This window comes from Lipophrys pholis, assembly GCF_963383615.2.
Source record: "Lipophrys pholis genome assembly, chromosome: 14".
Taxonomy (NCBI): Eukaryota; Metazoa; Chordata; class Actinopteri; order Blenniiformes; family Blenniidae; genus Lipophrys; species Lipophrys pholis.
Genome location: NC_137633.1, coordinates 13718929 through 13740282, shown reverse-complemented (window position 1 = coordinate 13740282; position 21354 = coordinate 13718929). Strand labels below are relative to the sequence as shown.

At 41.5% G+C, this 21354-nt stretch overlaps 2 protein-coding genes across 3 annotated transcripts in view; both read right to left on the bottom strand.

The window, feature by feature from the left end:
- The window catches only part of slc25a21 (solute carrier family 25 member 21), a 95307-nt gene extending 88220 nt beyond the window's left edge, over positions 1–7087 (bottom strand). Inside the window, exons 1-2 of the mRNA XM_080480502.1 lie at positions 6496–7087; positions 6254–6374 (exon numbers count right to left, since the gene is read on the bottom strand). Of these exons, the coding sequence (XP_080336628.1) occupies positions 6254–6323 (70 nt within the window). The 5' untranslated portion in view covers positions 6324–6374; positions 6496–7087. The remainder of the gene's footprint in view (positions 1–6253; positions 6375–6495) is intronic.
- A 3532-nt stretch (positions 7088–10619) lies between these two features.
- Positions 10620–21354, bottom strand: part of plekhh1 (pleckstrin homology domain containing, family H (with MyTH4 domain) member 1) — a 35848-nt gene continuing 25113 nt past the window's right edge. For both annotated transcript variants that reach the window (XM_080480493.1, XM_080480494.1), the window contains exons 19-30: positions 20436–20548; positions 19152–19328; positions 18809–18906; positions 18520–18697; positions 17568–17723; positions 17038–17135; positions 16755–16896; positions 16516–16658; positions 15280–15409; positions 14293–14376; positions 13451–13597; positions 10620–12353 (exon numbers count right to left, since the gene is read on the bottom strand). In XM_080480493.1, coding sequence (XP_080336619.1) covers positions 12201–12353; positions 13451–13597; positions 14293–14376; positions 15280–15409; positions 16516–16658; positions 16755–16896; positions 17038–17135; positions 17568–17723; positions 18520–18697; positions 18809–18906; positions 19152–19328; positions 20436–20548 — 1619 coding nt within the window. In that variant the 3' untranslated portion in view covers positions 10620–12200. The remainder of the gene's footprint in view (positions 12354–13450; positions 13598–14292; positions 14377–15279; positions 15410–16515; positions 16659–16754; positions 16897–17037; positions 17136–17567; positions 17724–18519; positions 18698–18808; positions 18907–19151; positions 19329–20435; positions 20549–21354) is intronic.

Here is a 21354-nt window from a genome sequence, read left to right as displayed (position 1 = left end):
CGCTGGTCTCTCCCTCTATCCTTGTTAACGGTGAGTCAAACAGAAAGGGATCAGGTTAGAGAGGTGGACGTGAGGAGGAACACTGAGGTCATTCTGCTCGTGTATAATGCCGTCGTCCTCGGGGAGGGACAGACGAGAGCCCCTCGGCTTCAGGATCGGAGGCTGATGACAGCCGGTTGTCGGTCTCGGGGGGCTTGTGAGGGGTCAGAAGCAAAAGACAGGCGGCAATAGTATATGAGGCACCTTCCTTTTTCTAAATCTCCACATCACCTGTACTGACTCACAGCCAAATGAACTTATAATTAAGTGACATTGTCAACAACAACAAAAAAGTGAGCAATGTGCTGGGGGGGGGGGGGAGAGAGAGGTAAATGTTCTCAGTTTGCGAACACAAAGCAACAGTTTGATACAAGCACAAGCTGTCTCTGACATTATATGATGTTTGGGGTGGGGTGGGAGGTGGTTTACTGTTAAATTCAATTACATACTGCAAGAGGAGGATTAGTGAAAATCTTGCAACATGAACTGTAACAGGATAATAACATTAAGCCAGGAACATCAACACACAACAGAAAGAATAACGGTCTCATACCGGAGGTAAAACAGGTTTCTGTTCTTTTAGAAATCTCAACTGAATTGAATACACACACACACACACACACACACACACACACACACACACACACACACACACACACACACACACACACACACACACACACACACACACACACACACACACACACACACACACACACACACACACACACACACACACACACACACACACACACACACACACACACACACACACACACACACACACACACACACACACACACACACACACACACACACACACACACACACACACACACACACACAGTGAATCATGAACACTGCGCCACCTTCCAGCTCTAGAATTGATCGTAGACGAGCTCTGTTCTCGTTTCAGCAACAAACTAAAAGCTCTGGAGGGTTTATTCAGGGTCGCAGGACAGAAAGAGACGGCAGCTCTTCTTCTGTCTGAACACAGATTCCAGTTATTGATTTCACAGAAATATCAATAGTTACTACTGCTATTAGTTTCAAAATAACAATCAGTTACTGGCACTTTCCTGCCAAACGCAGGGCATTTAAAACGGTTTATTACCAAAACTACAATTATGGAAAAAATGAATAATAAATTACATTACCCATCATCTCCTCAAAAAGAGGTAGTTACTACTTATTCCATGTAAGATTTTAAACATATTTGCATAATTTCGTCTCATGCCAGTGAAACACCACGAAAAGAAGCAGGAACAAAAAGAGCCGAGTTGACGTGTAAGACACAGACAGCTCTTACACAAGTAAGTTAATGTTTGTTTAAGGCTGACGGAGCCTCACCGACACCAACGCTACTGGTTAATGTTACCTAGACTGGGTTATCTGTTCCTGCACCAGATGGGACTTTGGTTGAAATAGTAACGGCTATAAAACAACCAGAGCTTTCCACCGTGCTGCAGCGGAGACTCAGCTCAGTGAGAGACAGCAGCTCTGCACCTTCCGACATACTTGAAGCCTAAAAGTACTTTAAAAGCCATCGTGTGATTTGTCTGCTGGGAAACCCTGATGCCAGATGATTTAGCTGAAGAGCAATCGACTGTTTAAGCACGTCAACAACGGCCAACATGAGGAAAGCGTTCCGTCGTCCTTACTGTTTGCAGATGTTGTTTTGAAAGGAGACAAAAACCCGACGCCATACTCATCCAATCTGCACTTCTTCCCACCAAGTGTATAAATTCAGTAAGAGCAAAGAAACCTCACGGGAGAATCTTCTTATCTACGCTTAATCTCTTAATGAGAAGTTGGTGAAACTATGAGACATCATGAAAACATATGAATGTTTTAGAAAGAAAAGAAAACTCTGCAATGATTATTGTACCTTCATTAGTGATAATAAAACGTAATGAGATTTTCTTTTTTTTCTAAATATGCGGGGAAAAAAAACAGCTTTTAATTCTGTAAATGATTACTGGAGTGCAAGATCTACGGACAATAGCCACCAGTATAATACATTAACTTGTGCAGATGAAAACACAGTGGAATCAGGTCGCCAGCCTCTGCTCTTGTTAAAAATGAACGTTTCCTTTGACATTTTTAGAAACTGCCTGGTGGTTTGACGGGTCAGATTGCAGCCGGGCCGGTTCTGGTCCACGCGCCTCATGTTTGACATCCCTGATCCGAAGCATCAAAAATGCTTCTCCGGACGTCTGGGTTCACTGTGCTGCTGTCGCCATCGACGACGACATCGAAGCCGCACAAGCCTGAGCCGTGACAGTACCTCCGGTGTTTGGTACGTTTGGTACTGGTAAAGGTTCTTCTTCCTGTCATCAGTGTATCAGAGTTTGTCTCTGGACTTCCTGCTCTGGTTTGCATCTTCTGGTCAAGCGCCTGTACTTGTGTCCAAGAGGTCTTCTGTGAACCGTCGACGGCGATACCTTCACCCCCGCTCTCTGGAGGTTGATGTTTTACGCTCTTTTCAGTGGTTCTGTCCTCAAACTGTTGTTTTTTTTAATTCACGTTCCACATCTGTCACTTATTTGCAACCGGCCACTGCCCTCGTCGTCTTCAGGACATTCAAAACAGTTGTTCTGGCTCTGGCCAGTGTTTGTGCAGCGATTGTCCATCTTCTCTCAGCTTGTTTGTCACCTATTCACAGCTCATGGAGGCGACGTCTCGATAAATACAACAGTAACTACATGCAAAACCTAAATCTGTGCCATTTCCTGTATCGTTTGGATAACCAATGTCAGACCAGACATCTTCAGATACTCATATTTCTATTAAATATACGTTTTTTTGGAGGCTGACTCGTAGTTTCTTGCTGTCATGTCAGTGCTTACAGCTCAGAAGTGGGAATTCCCCATCGCCGAAGTTTCCATTTGCAAGAACGCACCATATTTTCCCCGAGTTTATAAAAATAAAAAAACCAACAACAATCTTTGGTGTTCAGCATTACAACAAAGTATCTACAAACTTCTTTTTGTTTTGCTTTACATATGACCGATTTACTAGTGTGTTTTACAAAAGTAATATTCGTAAACTTTTTAAACTCACGCACACTCAGATGTTGGACATTATATATTCAAATAAGTTAAAAACAGGATTTCCACGTGCATCAGGGGGCAGTAAAGTGAAAATCTAGAATCATTGTGATCTGGTCAACGTGTCAATATTGTGAAACATGTTCTTGTTGATCAATAATGGAGAAATATAATTAAGGGGTTTGAATAAATACACTTCAAGTTCTTAACACCCGTTTTCCAAACGTGGATTTATTTGAATGGGTTATGTAACGGGAAAACGACAGATTCTGTGCTTCACATTATTTTTGAAGCCGTTGACATTCGTCAAAATGTTCAGGCGGGAATCCACGTAATATTTGCTGGTTAAACTTTGTGTTTCATCAACTAAATAATAGAAATACACATTCTCGTACAAACGTTTAAATAATCAGGAAGCATTAAAATATATATATATATATATATATATATAAATTTTTCTGGAAAGCTCTCAGTTCTTGTGCGTGTGAACACACGTTGTGCGACCTACTACGAGTCAACACAACATCCAAACTTGGACGGAAACTATCGGGAAGTTTTACAACAAGTCAGGAGTCGTTTGTCGCTCCCTCTCTTTGCTCTGGCAATGATAAGTTGGAAAAAATGTCTGTCAAATCAAATGAATTATCAAGGCTTCAGTGAGAACAGTGTGTTCTGTGGTGGAGGAACTGCTAACAAAGAGCAAACAGTCAAGATGATTCACCTCCGAGGACTTCCTGTTTGAACCCGCAGGCAGTTCATCATGTTTGGAGCCACGGGCCATGGTGTGGCGTTTGCATGGTCTTTCTGTCAGTGAGCACACACTCTGTGTGTGTGTGTGTGTGTGTGTGTGTGTGTGTGTGTGTGTGTGTGTGTGTGTGTGTGTGTGTGTGTGTGTGTGTGTGTGTGTGTGTGTGTGTGTGTGTGTGTGTGTGTGTCTGACTGTCCTGGTTTTCAGGGGTGTTTTAACCCAGCTGGGAGGGGCTCCAGCCCCCTGGAGTTCGATAAAGGAGATGAACGGACGGATGGAAGAAACCGTTTTGTGCCATTTGCCTTCTGGCAGCTTGGATAAGCTTAAGTAACACTGGTTTAAAATAAAGAAGGCACTAACAGATGTGTGGGATCAACACTGTTCATTATTGCTTGCTGGTAATTCGGCGACAAGATAACAGACAAAGGATGTATATTATTCTAGATAACTAAAAGAGAAAACCATCTCCTCCACAAACGAGTCAGACAGCTACATTAAGGTGGTTTATACAAGCGATAAGAACAGTCAGCCTCTCTCAATCTATATTTTGTTGTCGACAGTTTACTGAATGTACATCTCCACTAACTGGTTTGTTTAGTGTGTGCAGGAGCACAGCTCAGGTGACATCTGAAGACGGCAGGACACACCCAGAACATCAGACCGCAAATACAGAAAGACAAACAGTCACACATACTTTGAATATTGGGGGGGGGGGGGGGGACGCCAAGGGAAATATACCCTGCTCATCCCAGGTCTGAACTTTCAACAATCTACAGTTATAAAATACTTGAGAATGGATGACGAGGATATCGGGGAGACATTAACATAATACCACAACAAACCTCTGGAATGAGCATATTAATACATTTCTCGGATGATAAAAGAAGAGTCACGTTGGGGGAGGGGTTAGAGAACCAAGATTGTGTTTGGAGGTTGGATATTGGTCATATATGCAACAATTAAAGTACTACGTTCCAAAGACTGAGCGTGATAACCTTTTTAAGGATACAATATATGGATACATTGTAACACTAAATCACATTAGACTGTGTCAGTGTATCTAATCAAGTGTCTATGATCATTTAAAAAAAAAAAAAAAAAAAAAAGGAAAACAATGATATTCACTTAATCTACACAGGTAAGCTTCACTGTACATTAAGTACATAAACACACGTACAGTTTAAGTACACTGCACTAATTTATAAACCAAACACTTTTGTTTTGCTCCCATTTTTCATGAGCTGAACTCAAAGATCTAGGACTTTTTCTACGTCCCTAAAAGGCCTAATTCTCTCAAATATTGTTCACAAACGTGACTAAATCTGTGTTCGTGAGTGCTTCTCCTTTGTCGAGATAATCCGTCAAAGGCAGAGCAATTTTAGGGTTTCGGCAAAAATTGTTACAAGGATGGTGGGGTTTTTTTCCCCTCTCTTCATTTTTATTTTGTAGCATGATTCTATAAGCTTCTTTATTCATTTTATATCAGTTACTTTTTGAAATATTAGACATTCAATTAGACAAACTGATATAGGTGATTGCTTTTTTTTTACTTGACTGTTTAAAAGGTGTCCAAAAATGTAATTTCCTACATGCAGCTTTTCACATTTGAAGTCTCCTTGTATTTTAAGAAATATAAGATCATTTTGTGTTTCAATGGTATTCTCTAGAAAACGAAGATAATGAGAATTATAAAACAAGATAGAAATAACTAAAATGTTTGGGGTTTTGTTGTGGTTAGATTTACCATGAAAATGCTTTTGTTAGATTTAGGCTTAAAACCATTTGTTTGTTGTTTATAACAACTAAAGAAAAACAGGTTGAATGTGGCATAACACACCTCAGCTGGTTTGTGGATTTGTAAAGAGTGGCGATTTTATTTGTGTAGCACTTTATGCATAATTTGACATTTTGTAAATAAACTACTGCAAACAACAACAAATATCCGAGGATCCACTTGAAAGCAGGATGACTCAACACATTTTTTTCTTGCGCGAAAGAGCAGGAAAGCAGACAAAACGAGAATCTCCACACGGGGCCTTGGACAACGAGTTAACTGCGGTGCGCATGCGCCAAGCTGACGTCAGTGTTGACGTCCGGCACATGTGGAAGGGGAGAACTCTCTTGGACGCACATGCACGGTTCTTTGGCCGCAAAAACCGGAGATCCTGGGGACTGTGATTACTTTTCGACTTGTCACGAATGTGCGCGAACAAGCAGAAAGCGCCCAGAGGCTGCTCTGCTGGAGAAAAACCTCGGGAGAGGCGCCACTTCACGCTTGTGCAACACGGAGCCATGTTGCATCGATTTAGCCGCGAGCACACAGTCCGAATTGTTGCGTAACGTGACTGAAGTTGTTTCCTTTTTTTTTTTTTTTTTTTTTACATAGAAAAGTCAAAGTTCAATTATTCAGACTCACCCGCGGATCCACCGGCGATGATCTGATGGGAGGCTTCCCGGAGGATCCCGCGCGGCTTCGTGCTGCTCATGATTTCCTCCGCGTCTTGGAAACGAAACAAACAAAACAAAACAAAAAAATCCTGGGGGAAAAAAAAAAGCGCACACACACAGATTACAACTTTCTCCGCTTCCAGCGCCGTGGACATGGAGCAGACGTGTTATGGCAGACTTGAGTTGGGAGTTTCAGATGTTTGAGCAGACCTGGAGGCGTCCTGCCGTCGCGTGTGTCTCGTGCCGGCGCAGCTGCAGTCAGCTGAGGGTCGGTGCGCTCGTGAAGCGTCGCACTGATATCTCTCCGAGCGCAAGCAGGCTGCGTTAGTTTGGCTTAATGTGGAATCAATTACCAGCGCCTAAGTGCTCATATAAAAAAAGAAAGAAAAGTTCCCTCTCCGTGTCTTAGATTGCCCGAGCTTGTGAATGATTAATCCGCTTTGACCCTTTAGTGATCAGTGGTCATGAAAGGAGGAACGATCTTTAGGACGACTCAAACTAAAGTTGGTTAAAGTTACTTGGGTAAAAATACGAGGTGTTGATAGATTATCAGATGCTCTTTGACTCATCAAGTTCTTACTTTGTCAGAAGACGACACTGAAACCTGCAAAGTTAGAAAAGAATAGAACTAGTTTATAAATCCCTGAGGGAAATTCTGGTAAATCTTTGCTCCACACGGAGTAAATATAAAAGAACGGTAAATACCAAATAAGACAGGATATAACTAAATGATTAATACTATTAAATATCAATATGTACAGTGACTCGTGACTTAGAAATGATGAAGTGAATAGCAAAACACAGCAAACACGATTTACAGGGAGGAGTTATAAAGTCTTGTTGCCACAGGAAGGATCTGTGACTGATGAAGTTGCTCCTGCTATTGACCAACACCATGGACACCCATCTTTAACATCAAAATCTCCATATTCATCAGATTTTCTGTCAAACTCACTGAATCTAAATACTATGAGGTTTTTCACTTTAACTGCAGGATTCAGGATTTCATCATTAAATTATTTCTTATGTCTTTTTTTTTCTTCTTTTGAGAGTACCAGTTACTTTTTGACTTGGGATAAATTACATAAAGCCTGTTTCACAAACCAACAGGTCAAATCACTGGGACTATTTCCATCCTGCTTCGCACCCAATCACAGAACATAATTTTGTACGGCTGCACAAGTGAAAGTACTGACTGTTGTTAATAAATTATTCCAGTTAAAGTACAAAATACTCTTCTCTCAGACTCTAAGACAGCTTAGAAAAGTATTAGTGACATTTTCTTTACTATACGTAAAAGGACAGAAGGAGCCTTTATTGTCATTTTCAATTTTAAAATCACAATAAAGTTCTGTTAAAGCATAAACTTATCGTCTACAAAAATGCAGATTAGAAAGGTTGAGTATCGGATTAAATTGTTGGCATATAGAACAATTGTTATTTTCATATTGTACATAGTGCCCTTTCATTCATTATAAATGTGTGTCTATAAAGGACACAATTATGTAGTTGCCTTGAGACGACTGTGTTTTATTTGGCACTGTGAATACAACTGAATTGAAATATCATAAAATATAGTAGAGCTGCAACCTTCTGCTCTTTGTGAGCTCGACTCATTAAATATGTTTGTTGATCCATACATTCTGAGGAATTTGGATGCAGTCCTCACACAGGGACGTAATGATGGAAATTAGGATATTAAGTGGGACATGTTGCTCCCGCAGGTAAATTGCCTCCAGGCTCCAGCATGAGTTTAAAAGGCTCGTTTTCCATATATCCATCCGAGGTGTTGGGTACGTGAGGTCAGGCATTCCTCTGTAGTGTGTGATGAGTTTTTATTTTAGCTATAAGTCCATGCTTATGTATGTATGTATGTGTGTGTGTTCGCTATAATGGTCAATTGAAAACATTTTATGAGCAGACTGGGAGGAGTGAAACACTTTGAGTGAGGTCACCATGAAGTATTACCACTGTTCACTTTACCCTTTCATTGATGACTCGACAGAAAGATAAATAATAGGCATCAGCTAAAGAAAGAAAAGATTTAAAGATTACAACCAATGTTTGTATCTAGTGAATTAACTAATATTGGACAGGGAATTTAAATCTACATCTTATACTTCTCTGATAGAGTAGAAAGACTTTTAATGTGTTTTCATGAACTCCCTCCAGCAGCAAAGCAGGGATTTTTAAAGGGCAGCAGGAGGATGAGGCCCCCTGTCACAAACTTCCAACACCCCCAGAGATAGACATGCACACAAAGTCAGAATCACTCCTCTGGGTAATTTAGAGTCATCGCTTAATCTCAAAGAGAGGATTTTGTACTGTGGGAAGACTTTCCGCGCACTGGGGGAACATGCCACACGGAAAGCTCCAATATAATATTAGAACAGACCGATCAATACACAATGTTTTAATCATTTCTATTTCCATTTGCGATATAAAGTATGCGACTGCATTTGTGTTCTATTTGTCAGCAGAGTGTCAATAACAGGAAGTCAAACTGATCTGTGTGAAACTACCCAGCTGTTTTCATGTTCACGACGAGCGAATGTATTTATAGTCGTTGCATGTAAATTAAAACAATATATATATATATATTTTTTTTCTTCACATAATCGTAAATAAATTCAGGCAGTAAAAGGTAAATTGCAACCATATTCTTTCTGCATATAACATGATCCTTCCCTATTCCTCCGGAGGAAATCACACAGGAGGTCCTTGAGTGAGAACAAAAAGCTTATTATGATTTATGTTCAGCCGTGCACACACACATCCTTCATAATACACCACATTCTTGGTAAATATTGCCTTTCAAGTCTTGCCTCACGCAACATACTGTACATAATGATACAGGCAGCCATAAAATTGCTACAAGGGTTTACTGTACGGGTACCAAAATGTTAATTTGTACCACCACTCTGGGATCTTTTACTTTAAATCCGGTATGATTTAAGCGCGTATAAACCTCGTGGCCGTATTGCAACATGGAAAAAAAAACGCCGAAAGTTATTTTCTTTTTTGATGAGAAATGAAGGCACGCCGAAGTTCAGCAGTGAGCCTTATAATGAGTATTTCATTTTGTGCGAGAGCAGCTCGGGAACAACGGGAGCTTCAGACAAGCCATAAAAAAAAAAAAAAAAACACGGGGATTTACAGCAAATATTTGGCAGGAAAATGCAATTACCACTTTGACCCCCCCTGGATAAGACAAAAAGCTGAACTGCTTCCACTGTTTAAAGCTCAGCTCCAGTGAAACGCCGACCAGGATGCCTGCGTACAAGCAGCACAGAGGGCAACTATAGTAGTTTATGGACAGGTTGAACGAGAGAAGGTTTTCAGTGACATAAAAAAATTAATAAATAAAGAAGTGTCTTTTTTTTTTTTTTAATTCCAAGGGGGTGCTTTGACTCAAATTAGATTTTTATTACTGTTGCATGAACCCCTCCGTTTCCCGAAATAATTCCAAAGCAGTTGTTGGCAAAGGGAGAGGAAATTTGGTTCCAGCATTGGGAAAACTGTTTTAGGAGTTTGTATCTCTGAGACAATACAGGAAGAGCTCACAGACAAGCGGAAGGACGTTCCAGAGGTCACGGCTTGTTAGGTGAACCGGACAATTGATGGCTTTTGCGACTTGTCCCGGGTAGAAATTGTTCTGTGTCACGGAGTTTTTGGTTTGGACCTTTGTGATCCTGGTGGGTAAAGCCGCTACGGAGGTGGATGGAAACAGTTGTGGAAGCGGCACACAATTATTTGCATTTGCTCGTATTCCGCGACACTTTTGAGAGGTCAAACAATCCGTCTCCAAGGTGAAACCCAAAAAGGTGTGCGCCCGCCGCTTAACCTAAACCTCTTGGATTGTGGGAGGAAGCTGGAGAAAAACGGATCCAACCGGCCTATAAGCAAAGGTTTTGTCTCGAACTGCATCCTGTTTTTCTGCAGCTGAGGGCGGGTGTATGTATTTACTGTTTGGCGCGTATTACATTCACAAAAGAGGGTTTAGAGCCACCGCTTAAGTTAAGTAGTGTGTGTTTGGATTGTGGGAGGATGCCAAAGAAAATCTGGTCAACCTTCACACAAAAAACGCTGACAGATTCAAACCTGGAACCTTCTTGGCGTGACACTGTGTCACCATTATCAGCGAGATAAAGGGATTTCAATGTAGTTCCTAAATATGTATTTTAAGTTGTAATACTAATAGGGAATTGTGATGTGAATCTGGTTGAAAACTTAAATAAATATTAAATATCTCACTATTATGCTTAGAAACTTACAACAATCAGGGAAACAGTTTAAAAAAAAAAAAAAAAAGAAGTCAGCACAGGATTGTACCATGTATTTTTATTACCACACATACCGTACACAAAGACGCCATCTTTATAACACATTTTAGTACACTAACCAAACATACTCTGCTCTTAAATTACTCTGCTGCACAAAGGAAACTCTGCATTTCCCCCGTTCAAACGTGACGGCTGTGGGACAACCCTTTCATTTCAATGTTACAGAGAAAATAAATAACTAATATGAACATGAGGAAGACAGTGGTTTATCCAGAACAAGTTCAAGTCATTAGAGTCTTTTGGTAGCTTTTTTCAAACAGTGCCCTCTCCGTTGTTGGATCATTAAACCCCCCCGAGTGGTCTCACTATGAATATATGTGTGGTACCTTGACGGCGACGGAGGAAATGAGTAACCAGAGAAGGAACCGTCAGAAAATGAACAACTTCACATATATTTTACAGGATATGTCACTTATGCATTACTGCTTTTTTTGTGTAGCTGGTCTTAATGTTTTGGCTGATTGGTGTATTATCACTCGTGCAGTCTGTTTAAAGGATCATTTCAATAATCCGATAGCCCAAGAAATCAGATAATGACCCGATTTGTCGGCGTGCACGCAACCGGGTCAACTATCGCACTATAATTTAGCATACTAAGATATCATAATATAAAATGTGGTCATATATATTTTCTTAATATATATAGTAAAATATTTTTTTTCCTTTGCTGAGTTACCACAATATACAGGTGCATTTAAAAAAAAATATGAAATTAGTTATTTTTGTACCCCTATAATTTAATTACAAACAGTCCACGGCCATACATCTGAGATTAATCACACACATTGAAACATTACAACCTTTTTTTTGTTGTGTTGTTCAGATTTGGCTCATAATGCATAATCAATATTTCATGAGATCAAACTTTTAAGATGCCGGGTTGTTTCATCATTATTAGAAGAAAAAAATCAAAGTCTCTGCTTTTTATGAAAAAAGTGTCAATGAGCTTAAAATAAAAAATTTTTTTCACATACTAATGTATTTTTGAGTAAATCTTAAGTAATCCATTCATCAATTAGCTCTGCTAAATGCAAAACAACAACAAACAAACAAAAACGACAACACAAATTTAACAGAGTTCATCAATTTGCAAACAAAAAACAATTCTAGTTAAAAACAACCATAAGAGTTAATCTAATAAACAAAATAATTGTTAGTTCTGGTCCTATAGAAGAGTATTATTCGATTTTGGCATAAACACTAAAATCAACACACCCCTGCTGCCACGCGCCACATCTCTGTCCTCTTCAACGGGGCAGTACCTCTTCAACGGATCCAAACTCCGGTACCTTGTCAGATAACTTACCGGCGAATAGTTACAGTGACACACGGCCGGACAAATCCTTTTCACGTTTGCGGATGAAATGAAAGAGTGGCGAACAAACAGACGGCGGAGCTGAAATAAATAGTCTAACAAGACTGATCCTCACGTCACCAAATGTAAATCTTCATATGTTTAAAAAACAAAACAAAAAAAAACCACAGAAATGATCAGAGTACCTGTTCCAGATGAAAGCGAGCTCCTGTCATGGAGTCCTCGTCAACAGTCTTTGTTCGTGTCACTTGCGAAGTTCACAGTAGCGTGGGGCCCTTGGTGGTGTAGTTCATGGCGGGGAAGTGTCTGCTGTCCACGTCCCAGTGTCCGAGGGGCTGGTGGGAGGCCGGCGGGAGGCTGGGGTTCCAGTGGTTAATGTAGCTGGCCATGAGCAGGGTCAGCTCCAGTATCTGAGGCGGGGAAAAACAAAGGGTCAGGAGCAACGTAGGACCCCAATCCCAACACGATGAACCTTCAAACATGCACGTGAAAGTGAGGAGAGTCTTGGTTGTGACAGCGTTTCTGTTTATTCTATTAACATGGACGTGCATTTGTGGCGAAGCGTTAAGAAAAGCAACACAACCAAAACAAACGTGCAAACCAAACATTCCTACTTGTGTGAAGTTTATTTATCACCACAAAGCAATTCAAAGTGATCGCCAAGAGTTTGGAAATACAGCAAAGCTAAAATAAAAATCTTATCCAAATTAACTTTTTCACTGAAAACAAAAGTAAAAGAAAGAGAACCGTGAAAGGAGTTTGGTTTAAATAGAAAAAGGATTAAAAATAAAAGCACAACAAGTAGATAGAATTTGGATTCAGGGTTGCTATAATACTAATGTTGTTTCTTTATCGCTGATCTCACAGCTTGATTATGGGTCATGGTCACTACTTTAAAAACCGCATTGTTGAAAAATTTTAATGAACATTCGAAGTAATTTTTACTCTTCAGGCTGTAATAGAACCTTTTTTTTTTTAGCACATTCCAGTCCGAGAGACTCCATCACAACTACAATACATTTGTAGGATTTCATTATTTATGAGATTATGTCAAAATACTGTGAAAACAAATGTGGTTAATGTTTTTCATGCAAATCTTCTGCCTTTTGTTGTGTCAAGTATCTATTTGTCCTGCACTTGAGGAATTTCTTTCTTTGACCTTTCTTTGCACGGTGGGTTGCACAAAAAAAAAAAAACCTTTCTATTGCCAAATGGCGATTATTCTGCTCCTGTATTTTTCAAGTTGATCAAAAAATCTTTTGCAGAAAGTTTGAGAACAACAACAATCGAAGATAGAGTTCAGAGTTTTTTTCAAATGAGTTATTCCACATGCAAATCCTTTCATGTGCCACCTGGAGCCTGCAAAAGCAGCCCCGCTTCGATATAAATAACACATCACGTCATCTATCCAACAAAATGCCTTGTAAATAAAACTCGCAGGTGGAGACGGATACCAACTCGAACTCGAATGTTGCTCGTTTGTGCCCGAGCGCTTCAGGATCCCTACCTTGGGTTTCGCCATGGCGAACACCAGCTTCTCCACGCTCTTCTTCCCGACTCCAGGCTCCCTCTGCTGGCTCGTGACCACCATGAAGTCTTCCCGACAGCCACCGAAGGTAATCACAGACTGGTGAGAGTACGTGACCAGTGTGTGCTGCAGAATAAAAGCGTTGCCAGTGTGAAATACGGACATAAACAGGGAGCATGCTAAGACTTTATTGCCGATCCCGTTATAGCGCATGGAAATCATTTGCGAAATCGTTTTTGGTTTTCGCCTCTTCTTTTCTTTTTCTTTTTTTTTTCTGGTTTTTGAGGGTTAAATTGAGTGTGAAGAAGCATGACATAATTCCCGGCTACTTATTTTGACTTGCACTTTGTTGTTCTCCGTTTAACTGTCTGCAGGAACGTGAGCGACGAGGCGCGCCAGGCCGAGAATCAAATGGATCAACATGGGCTACTGAAAATTACAGAGCTCACGTTCGCATAGTTTACATGCTGGAACGGCTGTCTGTCAGGGTCAAGCATGTCAAATCAGAGGCTGGCCGTTATATTTTCCTCTGGATTTCAAGGTCTTTTTGAAAACACCACAAAATAAAAGTAATTCCAGACCAGCAGATGAAGGGAGCTCTGCAGCTGTGGCCTCTATCCAGCTGAGCGCTGCAGCAGTGAAAAGCAATCTCAGACCTATAAAATGTCACAAATAACAGATTTTTCTTTTTTTTCTTTTTTTTAATTCCTGCCTATTTAAAAGAAATAGACAGGATGTGTTTTTTTTCGGGTTTTGTTGCGTTTCATGGCAACATCACAGGAACGGTGATGGTCCCCGAAAGACGGCGCCTAAAAACTCACCATTGTGTAATCGAGCACACACAATCCATCCTCGTTGACCGCCAGCCACACCTGGCTCTGCTCGACGGGGGAGGGAGGGACCGGCTGCGCACAGACGAGACCAAAAACAGGCTTTACAGATGTAATCCTGCCGGTAAACATTACAGCATCCTCACCGTCTCAAACTGCTCCAACACACCCTATGAGCTCCTCCATACGCTTAAGCCTGGCCCTTCGACTGAGGTAAAATAAACCGATTTCACGTCACATAGAATAAACTTTTCAACCTGAACACAAGAGACAAGAGCCTAAACAAGAACTCTGCAACAATGTGTGACTGAAAAAAGCTTTGTTGTGTATTAACAGAACTGCAGTTTAATGGCATTAAAGACCGAAAATTGATAGTTGATGACTAATTTAGCCTTAAAAAACCTTTAACAAACAAAACAACGTTACTCTTTCCATGGTTCGCTCGCTGAGGACGAGGCTCAGAAACCTGCAGTCAAAGGCACTGTGGCGGTGACATGGGCATATTGAAACTTTGTTTTATCAAGGAGTTACGTTTGTGACTTCAAACTGAAAGATAAGAGGCCGTTTGAAAAGAAAATTCAAGGAATACCAGTATCGTGAAGCAGAAACACACGCTCATGCTTCTGTGGCTTCGGATGAGCTGCCAGATCATAAGTAAAGCACATTGCTTGGACAAGTTTTAAAAAGCTCACAACGGCTTTTAAGAGGCAGAACGGTTTTATTTCACATTCTGCTTGATTTTTATTGCCTGTTGTTTAATATCGGCTCTTAAGGCCTTTTAGCCATTTGTATTTTCTCTTAATCGTGGCTTGCGTTTTGCTTATACGAATGGTTTTAAGCTCCTATACCTGTGGTTGGCGGACTGTTCCCGCATCTCTCAGCCTGGATACAAGAGAATGAAGCGCTTTAAGAAAAGTCACCGGTAACCTATGTGGAGAATTTCAAACGGGCGTTCTGAAAGACGGCAAACTCCTTTACCTTGGCAGTGAAGAGCTTGGCTCCGAACAGAGGCCATTTCCGAGCCACCGTCAGGTATATTCTCACACACTCGGATGCACTGCACCCACGCAGCATTGACCACTTAGTGGTTAAACGCTCGGAAAGATCTCTGGAAGCAGAAAACAAACAGCCCAGAGTTAAATTCATTTTGTAATGTGAAATGAAATCCAGGACAAAACCACACTACGGTGTTCATGTAGCAAATATGTCTGATCGGCCTCGCTTGATGTTATTTCATCGCTCTTTGTCATCACGGTTTTACCTTTTTTTTTTTTAATGATGAACTCATTTTGCAAGACAACACTGGTTTACAGATTATATGATACTATTTTGGTACGTTGTCTCTTCAGTCAGGTTACTGCATGAACTTCATATTGGATAAGTTTAACTTCAGCCTACTTCTCTTCTGAAACTTTGTTTCCCCTGAATCTTTTTAGGTTCAAAATGACTTTTCTTTTACATGCTGAAAATATTACAACACAATGGGGAAAGTCCATTTTCCCCACAACTTATTCAAATAGTATTAATATAGTTCATATCATTTCAAAGTATGGCTGGCCAATTTGGCCTGGATGAAAAAAATCTAGGAATTTTTAAAGAAGAATTCGAGTTTCGATTCGATTTTTCTCTCAATGCTCTTAAAAATGACTGCAGACATCGGACATACAGTTTGTCAAAAGTGCGATTTTATTGCTGTGACTGTCCTCAGAGCTAAAATGCATTTTTAAAAAATCCCAAAATAAAAAGTAAATGAAGCTCAGTCATTTAATAATTCAAGCTTTAACCCAGGCTTAAGCAAAAGTGCAACAGCAACTACAAGGAATGGTAGAACGAAATGCGAAAAATGGGGAAAAATTGGGGCGGGGACTTGAATTTGCAAAATAAATCTCATTTTTAAGTTTTTTCAAATTCGATTAAATGGATTTTTTGCCCAGCCCTATTAGAAAGTGAACTAGTTTTATTTCATTCTTCATAAATTTAAATTTAGCTGATAAATCATGAAAATAGTGTTTCTCAGCTTATTAGAATAGTTCATTGGATCAGATGTTTTTTCTTTTTAAAAAAAAAAAACTAAAATCAATAAATATCACAAGTATAAATTTAATAAAATCCTTAAAGGTGTTGTGTTTCTTTTATAAATTTTCATTCCGCCATGTTGGATGCATCTCAAAGGAAATTAAATGAGGTCAGCTCCACTTAAAAAAACAGTTTGACCTGAGCTGTTCGGAGCTGCAGTCCTGTTTGTAGCGTTTGGGGTAGAAGCGCTCCAGGACTTGCAGAAGAATCAGCTGAGACTTCGGCTGAGGGGAGCCCGTCGGCGACGAGGCACCAGGCCGCTCCGAGTCACCGTGTTCCACCTGGAGAGACAAAAAGCAATGACGTCTGAGCGTTAGAAAGCGGGGGGATACATTTCCTTTTAGAGATTCCTGTGTTATATGATAGCCTCTGCAGACCTGAGCCATGAGGGCAGCCACCTCCAGAGCCAGCTCCTTGTTCACAGGGAAGTGGCCTTGCTGAACCTCGTCGTTCACCTGGTAGGCCAGCAGGAGGCGCTCTCGCTCCGTCTCGCCTTTCACCTGAGTCCTGAAGCAAAGTCTGCACATGCACACAAGTAATCAACCATGAAACCTCTGAAAAAAAAAGGTATCCCATCATATCCCCAAACCATCTTTTATGGGGCGCTCTTATGTTGGGATTTTAAAAAGCTGTTTACTGACATGAGCTTCAAAATCATACCTGTTCTTGTACGTCAGTCGAACTATCCGTGTTCCCTCATTTTTCCCAGGATGCAGCTCCTTTAAAGTCTGCTCCCACTTTGAAATGACATCACAGATCTGGCGAAGGGAGCAAACTTTTTCAGTTTTCTTTTTGCTTCAGCATTTCAGTCAGCAGGTGGCAGTAGGCTTTGTCTTCCACAGGAAAAACAATCACTTGGATACACTATGCTCCATATGAGCCAGGTGGAGTTTAAAAAACATTTGTTTGTAAGCTGCTTAAGCTTGAGGGATGCAATTCACTAACCACTGTGACAAACGAGGTGGAAACACCACTTCAACATTGACAGAGTGGATTTTAATTACAGATGAAAGCTCCGATATGTTAGACCGCATTCAGTAAAACAGTTCGGACACCCTCAGTTTGTCAGAAGAAACTCAAACTACTCACACGTGAGCCCTCAAATTATTAGGTAACGTGAGACTTTTGATTTGGTAGGAAACCCCACAGAATGAGCAGAGTTGCTTCTGCTCAGTGAGCCCCGGGCCTACCTTTGCAGATGGCTGCAGGCAGTGCTCCAGGTCTTTGCCAGATGGATCATCGGTAAAGAGGGCAAAACCAGTCAACTGTGGCTTTCTCATGGCGATCCTCTGGTTCAACGTGTTGAGGAACTCTTCCACTGTGGTGGAGCCATCGAAACCCACCACCTACATGGGGGGGAAAAACAAAACAGAGGGTACGTCTGATTCTCATTCACAGAAAACACCAGAAACCAAAACCAGACACTATGATTCAGTAGAAGAGACTGTAATGCTTGATCTGCAATTTAAAAAAAAAAAACAGCTGCATCAAATCAGAACTGTAGATTCAAATGCATAATGCAGCTGTAAGAGAGACACGACTAATAATAACCCTGAATGGCAAATTGATGCAGCAATAATGAGTTATAATATTTTCAATTCAACTTTGAGATACATATATGTCTTTTATTACATTCGTAGGATGAAATTATTGGATGCCCAGAGTATGAGAGAGATTTAAGTGTATAATGTGGTTGTGGCACGGCCTTAGCCACATCACAGCGAAAGTTTCCTGGTTTGATGCTGCTGCTGCTGAGGCGAGATCTCTGTCTGCACGTTCTCCCTTGTGCTTGCATGGGATTTCTCTGGGTACTTCCTTCCACTATCTAAAGACATGCTTGACAGATTTGCTAGTGAGTGAGTGTGTGTGTGTGTGTGTGTGTGTGTGTGTGTGTGTGTGTGTGTGTGTGTGTGTGTGTGTGTGTGTGTGTGTGTGTGTGTGTGTGTGTGTGTGTGTGTGTGTGTGTGTGTGTGTGTGTGTGTGTGTGTGTGTGTGTGTGTGTGCGTGTGTGTGTGATGGTCTGCTTCTCTGTGGGAGCTGGAAGGCGCTACAGTTCCCAGGATAGAAGCACAGATGTTTGTGGCAGACGACAACGTTCATTGCAAAGACAGCGGCGCTGCATCACGCTCTTGTCGGCGCTACCTGGTAGGTGTTGTTCATGAAGTGGACTGGGATGCTGAAAGGCAGTGAATGGTGGTACGGGTTCCTCAGCAGGATGGAAACGATCTCCATCCGCGAGGGTTTAGCCTCTCGCTCGCCGTTCTGCAGCGTTCGCTCCAGGGACCGCTGACAGTACACAGCGTATTTTCCAACCTCACTCCTACAAGAAACGACGACAATCAGAACATGCACTGCTTTTAGGTAGGTTTTATGTATTTTAGATTTTTTTGCAGATTCTTCGAGGTTGAAAATGAGACTTGAGTGAACGCACCTCGGGTCAGCATTGTGTTGCAGGTACTGTCTCAGGTACCAGAGGAAGTGTTGTTGTGGGAGGAAAAGAGCCACACACAGAGACAACAGCTGCCAACACTGCAGAAAGAGATGGGAAAGATACCATTTTTTGTATTATTTTAAATTGCGCATGTTAAATCAATCACACACAATAAAGCATTTAAAGCCTAAGCTCAGCGACTAAAGTGCTGGATGAAAACTACAAAACAAATGTAGTACCACAGAGTAGAACATATTTTTTTTTCTGATCACAGGACTAGACAAGTGCAGTTGTCAATGTTGGAGCCTCAGCTCGGTAAAACCCGACCGTGCACCCGACAAACCTGCGTGAGCGAGTAGTTGTGTGGCGTTCGGCGGTTGGTCTGCTTGATCAGCTGACAGTACATTTCATTCTGCAACTCTGGGTGGGTCAGGCACACTTGCAAAGCATTCTGGGCCAGCGAGGTGTGGTAGTCGACCGATGGAGACTCAACCAGCACGTTGATGAAGAGCTGACAGGACTGAAAAAGAGGCAAAGACATTATTGACTTCTTGAGTCTGGACATTTAATGTCACTGAACTACCAACAGGTGGAGCCAAACACACACAATGTGTGTGTGTGTGTGTGTGTGTGTGTGGGGAGGGGGGGGGGGGGGCACATAATCAATACAACATGAATCAGATGAATACGTAACACTCTTTGGTGAGAATATTCAGCTTTGATAAAATAACAAAAGAAGACATTTCATTGCATGAGCTCGAGCGAAAGTGTCCAGAGAGTAATGAGAAATTCATTATTTTGTTGCCATTCACTGGGACAGCTCAAAACAAAGAGTCCATTTAACAGTTTCCATCAGTCTTGTCAGATTCATTATTACTTCAAAGGCACGAAGTGGAGCACAGACTTGAAAAGCATGTCACCTCTATTCATTCTGTTTCTGTGTGTGTGTGTGTGTGTGTGTGTGTGTGTGTGTGTGTGTGTGTGATGAAATTCTTTTTTTTTTCAGGCTGGCTGGTCAAAAAAAAAAGAGCCGATCCATTCAGCCTTCAATCTGACTAGCTGGAGGGCTCTGTGAAGCATGAACTAAGCAGGGAGGGGGCTTCTGGGTGGGCACACCGAGGGCTAAAGAGTTGAAAAGAGAGGAAAAAGATCTGCCATCTTCCTACAAGGCGCCGGTTCAGCTGTGCTCCTGTTCCTTCTCCGCCGTCCTGCAGCTTCCACATTCACCGCTGCCCCTCTCGGAAGGCTCTGACCTCCCAGGTCTCCTCTTGAGAAAGGGTCTACTCTCACACTGGCTGTAAACCACAGGAACGGTTAGCCTCAATCAGAGCAGATAATCAAGGCCATTATCTCTCTTCCACACTTTGATGAGCTGGGCCCCTCAGTCTTAAGCCTTTGATCTGGTGGAGAGAGACAGGAGGGGAGAGAAAAGGAGGGCCACGGAGCACATCCAGGAGTGGGAGGGAGGAAAGACGGGGGACAGACTGAAGTAGGCCGGATGATGCCTTGAACAGACCCTCACAGTGCGAAAAGGAGCGAGGGATTCAGATGAAAGAAAAAGGGGAATAAAATGTAAGTGGGCTGGAACAAAAAGAAGTGGACAGGGAGAGGTGCGAGAGGTGGAGACCTTGAAAAGCTTGAGAGCCTCCGTCTGCAGAGCTTCAGAGGGCAGGGTGGTGAGAGGCGAGCGGAGACCCTCCTTACAAAAACTCAAGGCCTCGCTCCTCCACAACACGGATTCTGGGAAAAGACAGAAAAGCACACACACGCGCACACACACGCACACACACGCGCACACACGCACACACACGGATTGAGTTTCAAGCTGCAACGACTGAACTGCTGACAGAAATTCACACACTGCGCTCCAGTCGTAAACAGTGTCTGCAGTGTGGATTAAACACTTCAGACTACGTGGATCAAAATAACACGCATCATGCTACTGGCTCAAGTTGTATCGACTAATAGAGTCTCTGTCTTACAGTAAATCACTCCGTTTGGCCAAATATTGACAACATACTTCAAATGGAAACACTCAAATATTTGTTTTTCCTTCTTTACTTGTTTGGTTGTGGCTGTAATTTAAGAATAATTAGAATTTGTTTTGTATCGTTTTAGATCTGACCCAAATCACTACAAACTACTAAAGGATTGACTAGCGGTGACCAACACAAAGATTTTGAACGCGTTGAACCGTGTTGTGCCCTCCCAAAGTCAGTTTTGGTGGAATGCTGGATTTCTTAATGCTTTTCACCATGTAAAAGATGATTAACAGCTGTTGGGATTCATATGGAGACCATATTCTGATTTTCAAAACAGAAAACATGATTCTTAAAATGATGCTCCACTTATGTCGCACAACCCGCAGTGCTGTCGTATTCTGGGCAAAACATCACTGAATTTAAATACACACTGAACTGAAAAACAATGAAAACTATAAATTTATAAAAAAAAAAATAAAAAAAAAAAGCCCTGCAGATTCCTCGGACATGACCTGAAAACAGGACATGTCCAGTCAAAAGAGGACGTTTGGTCACCCGATCACA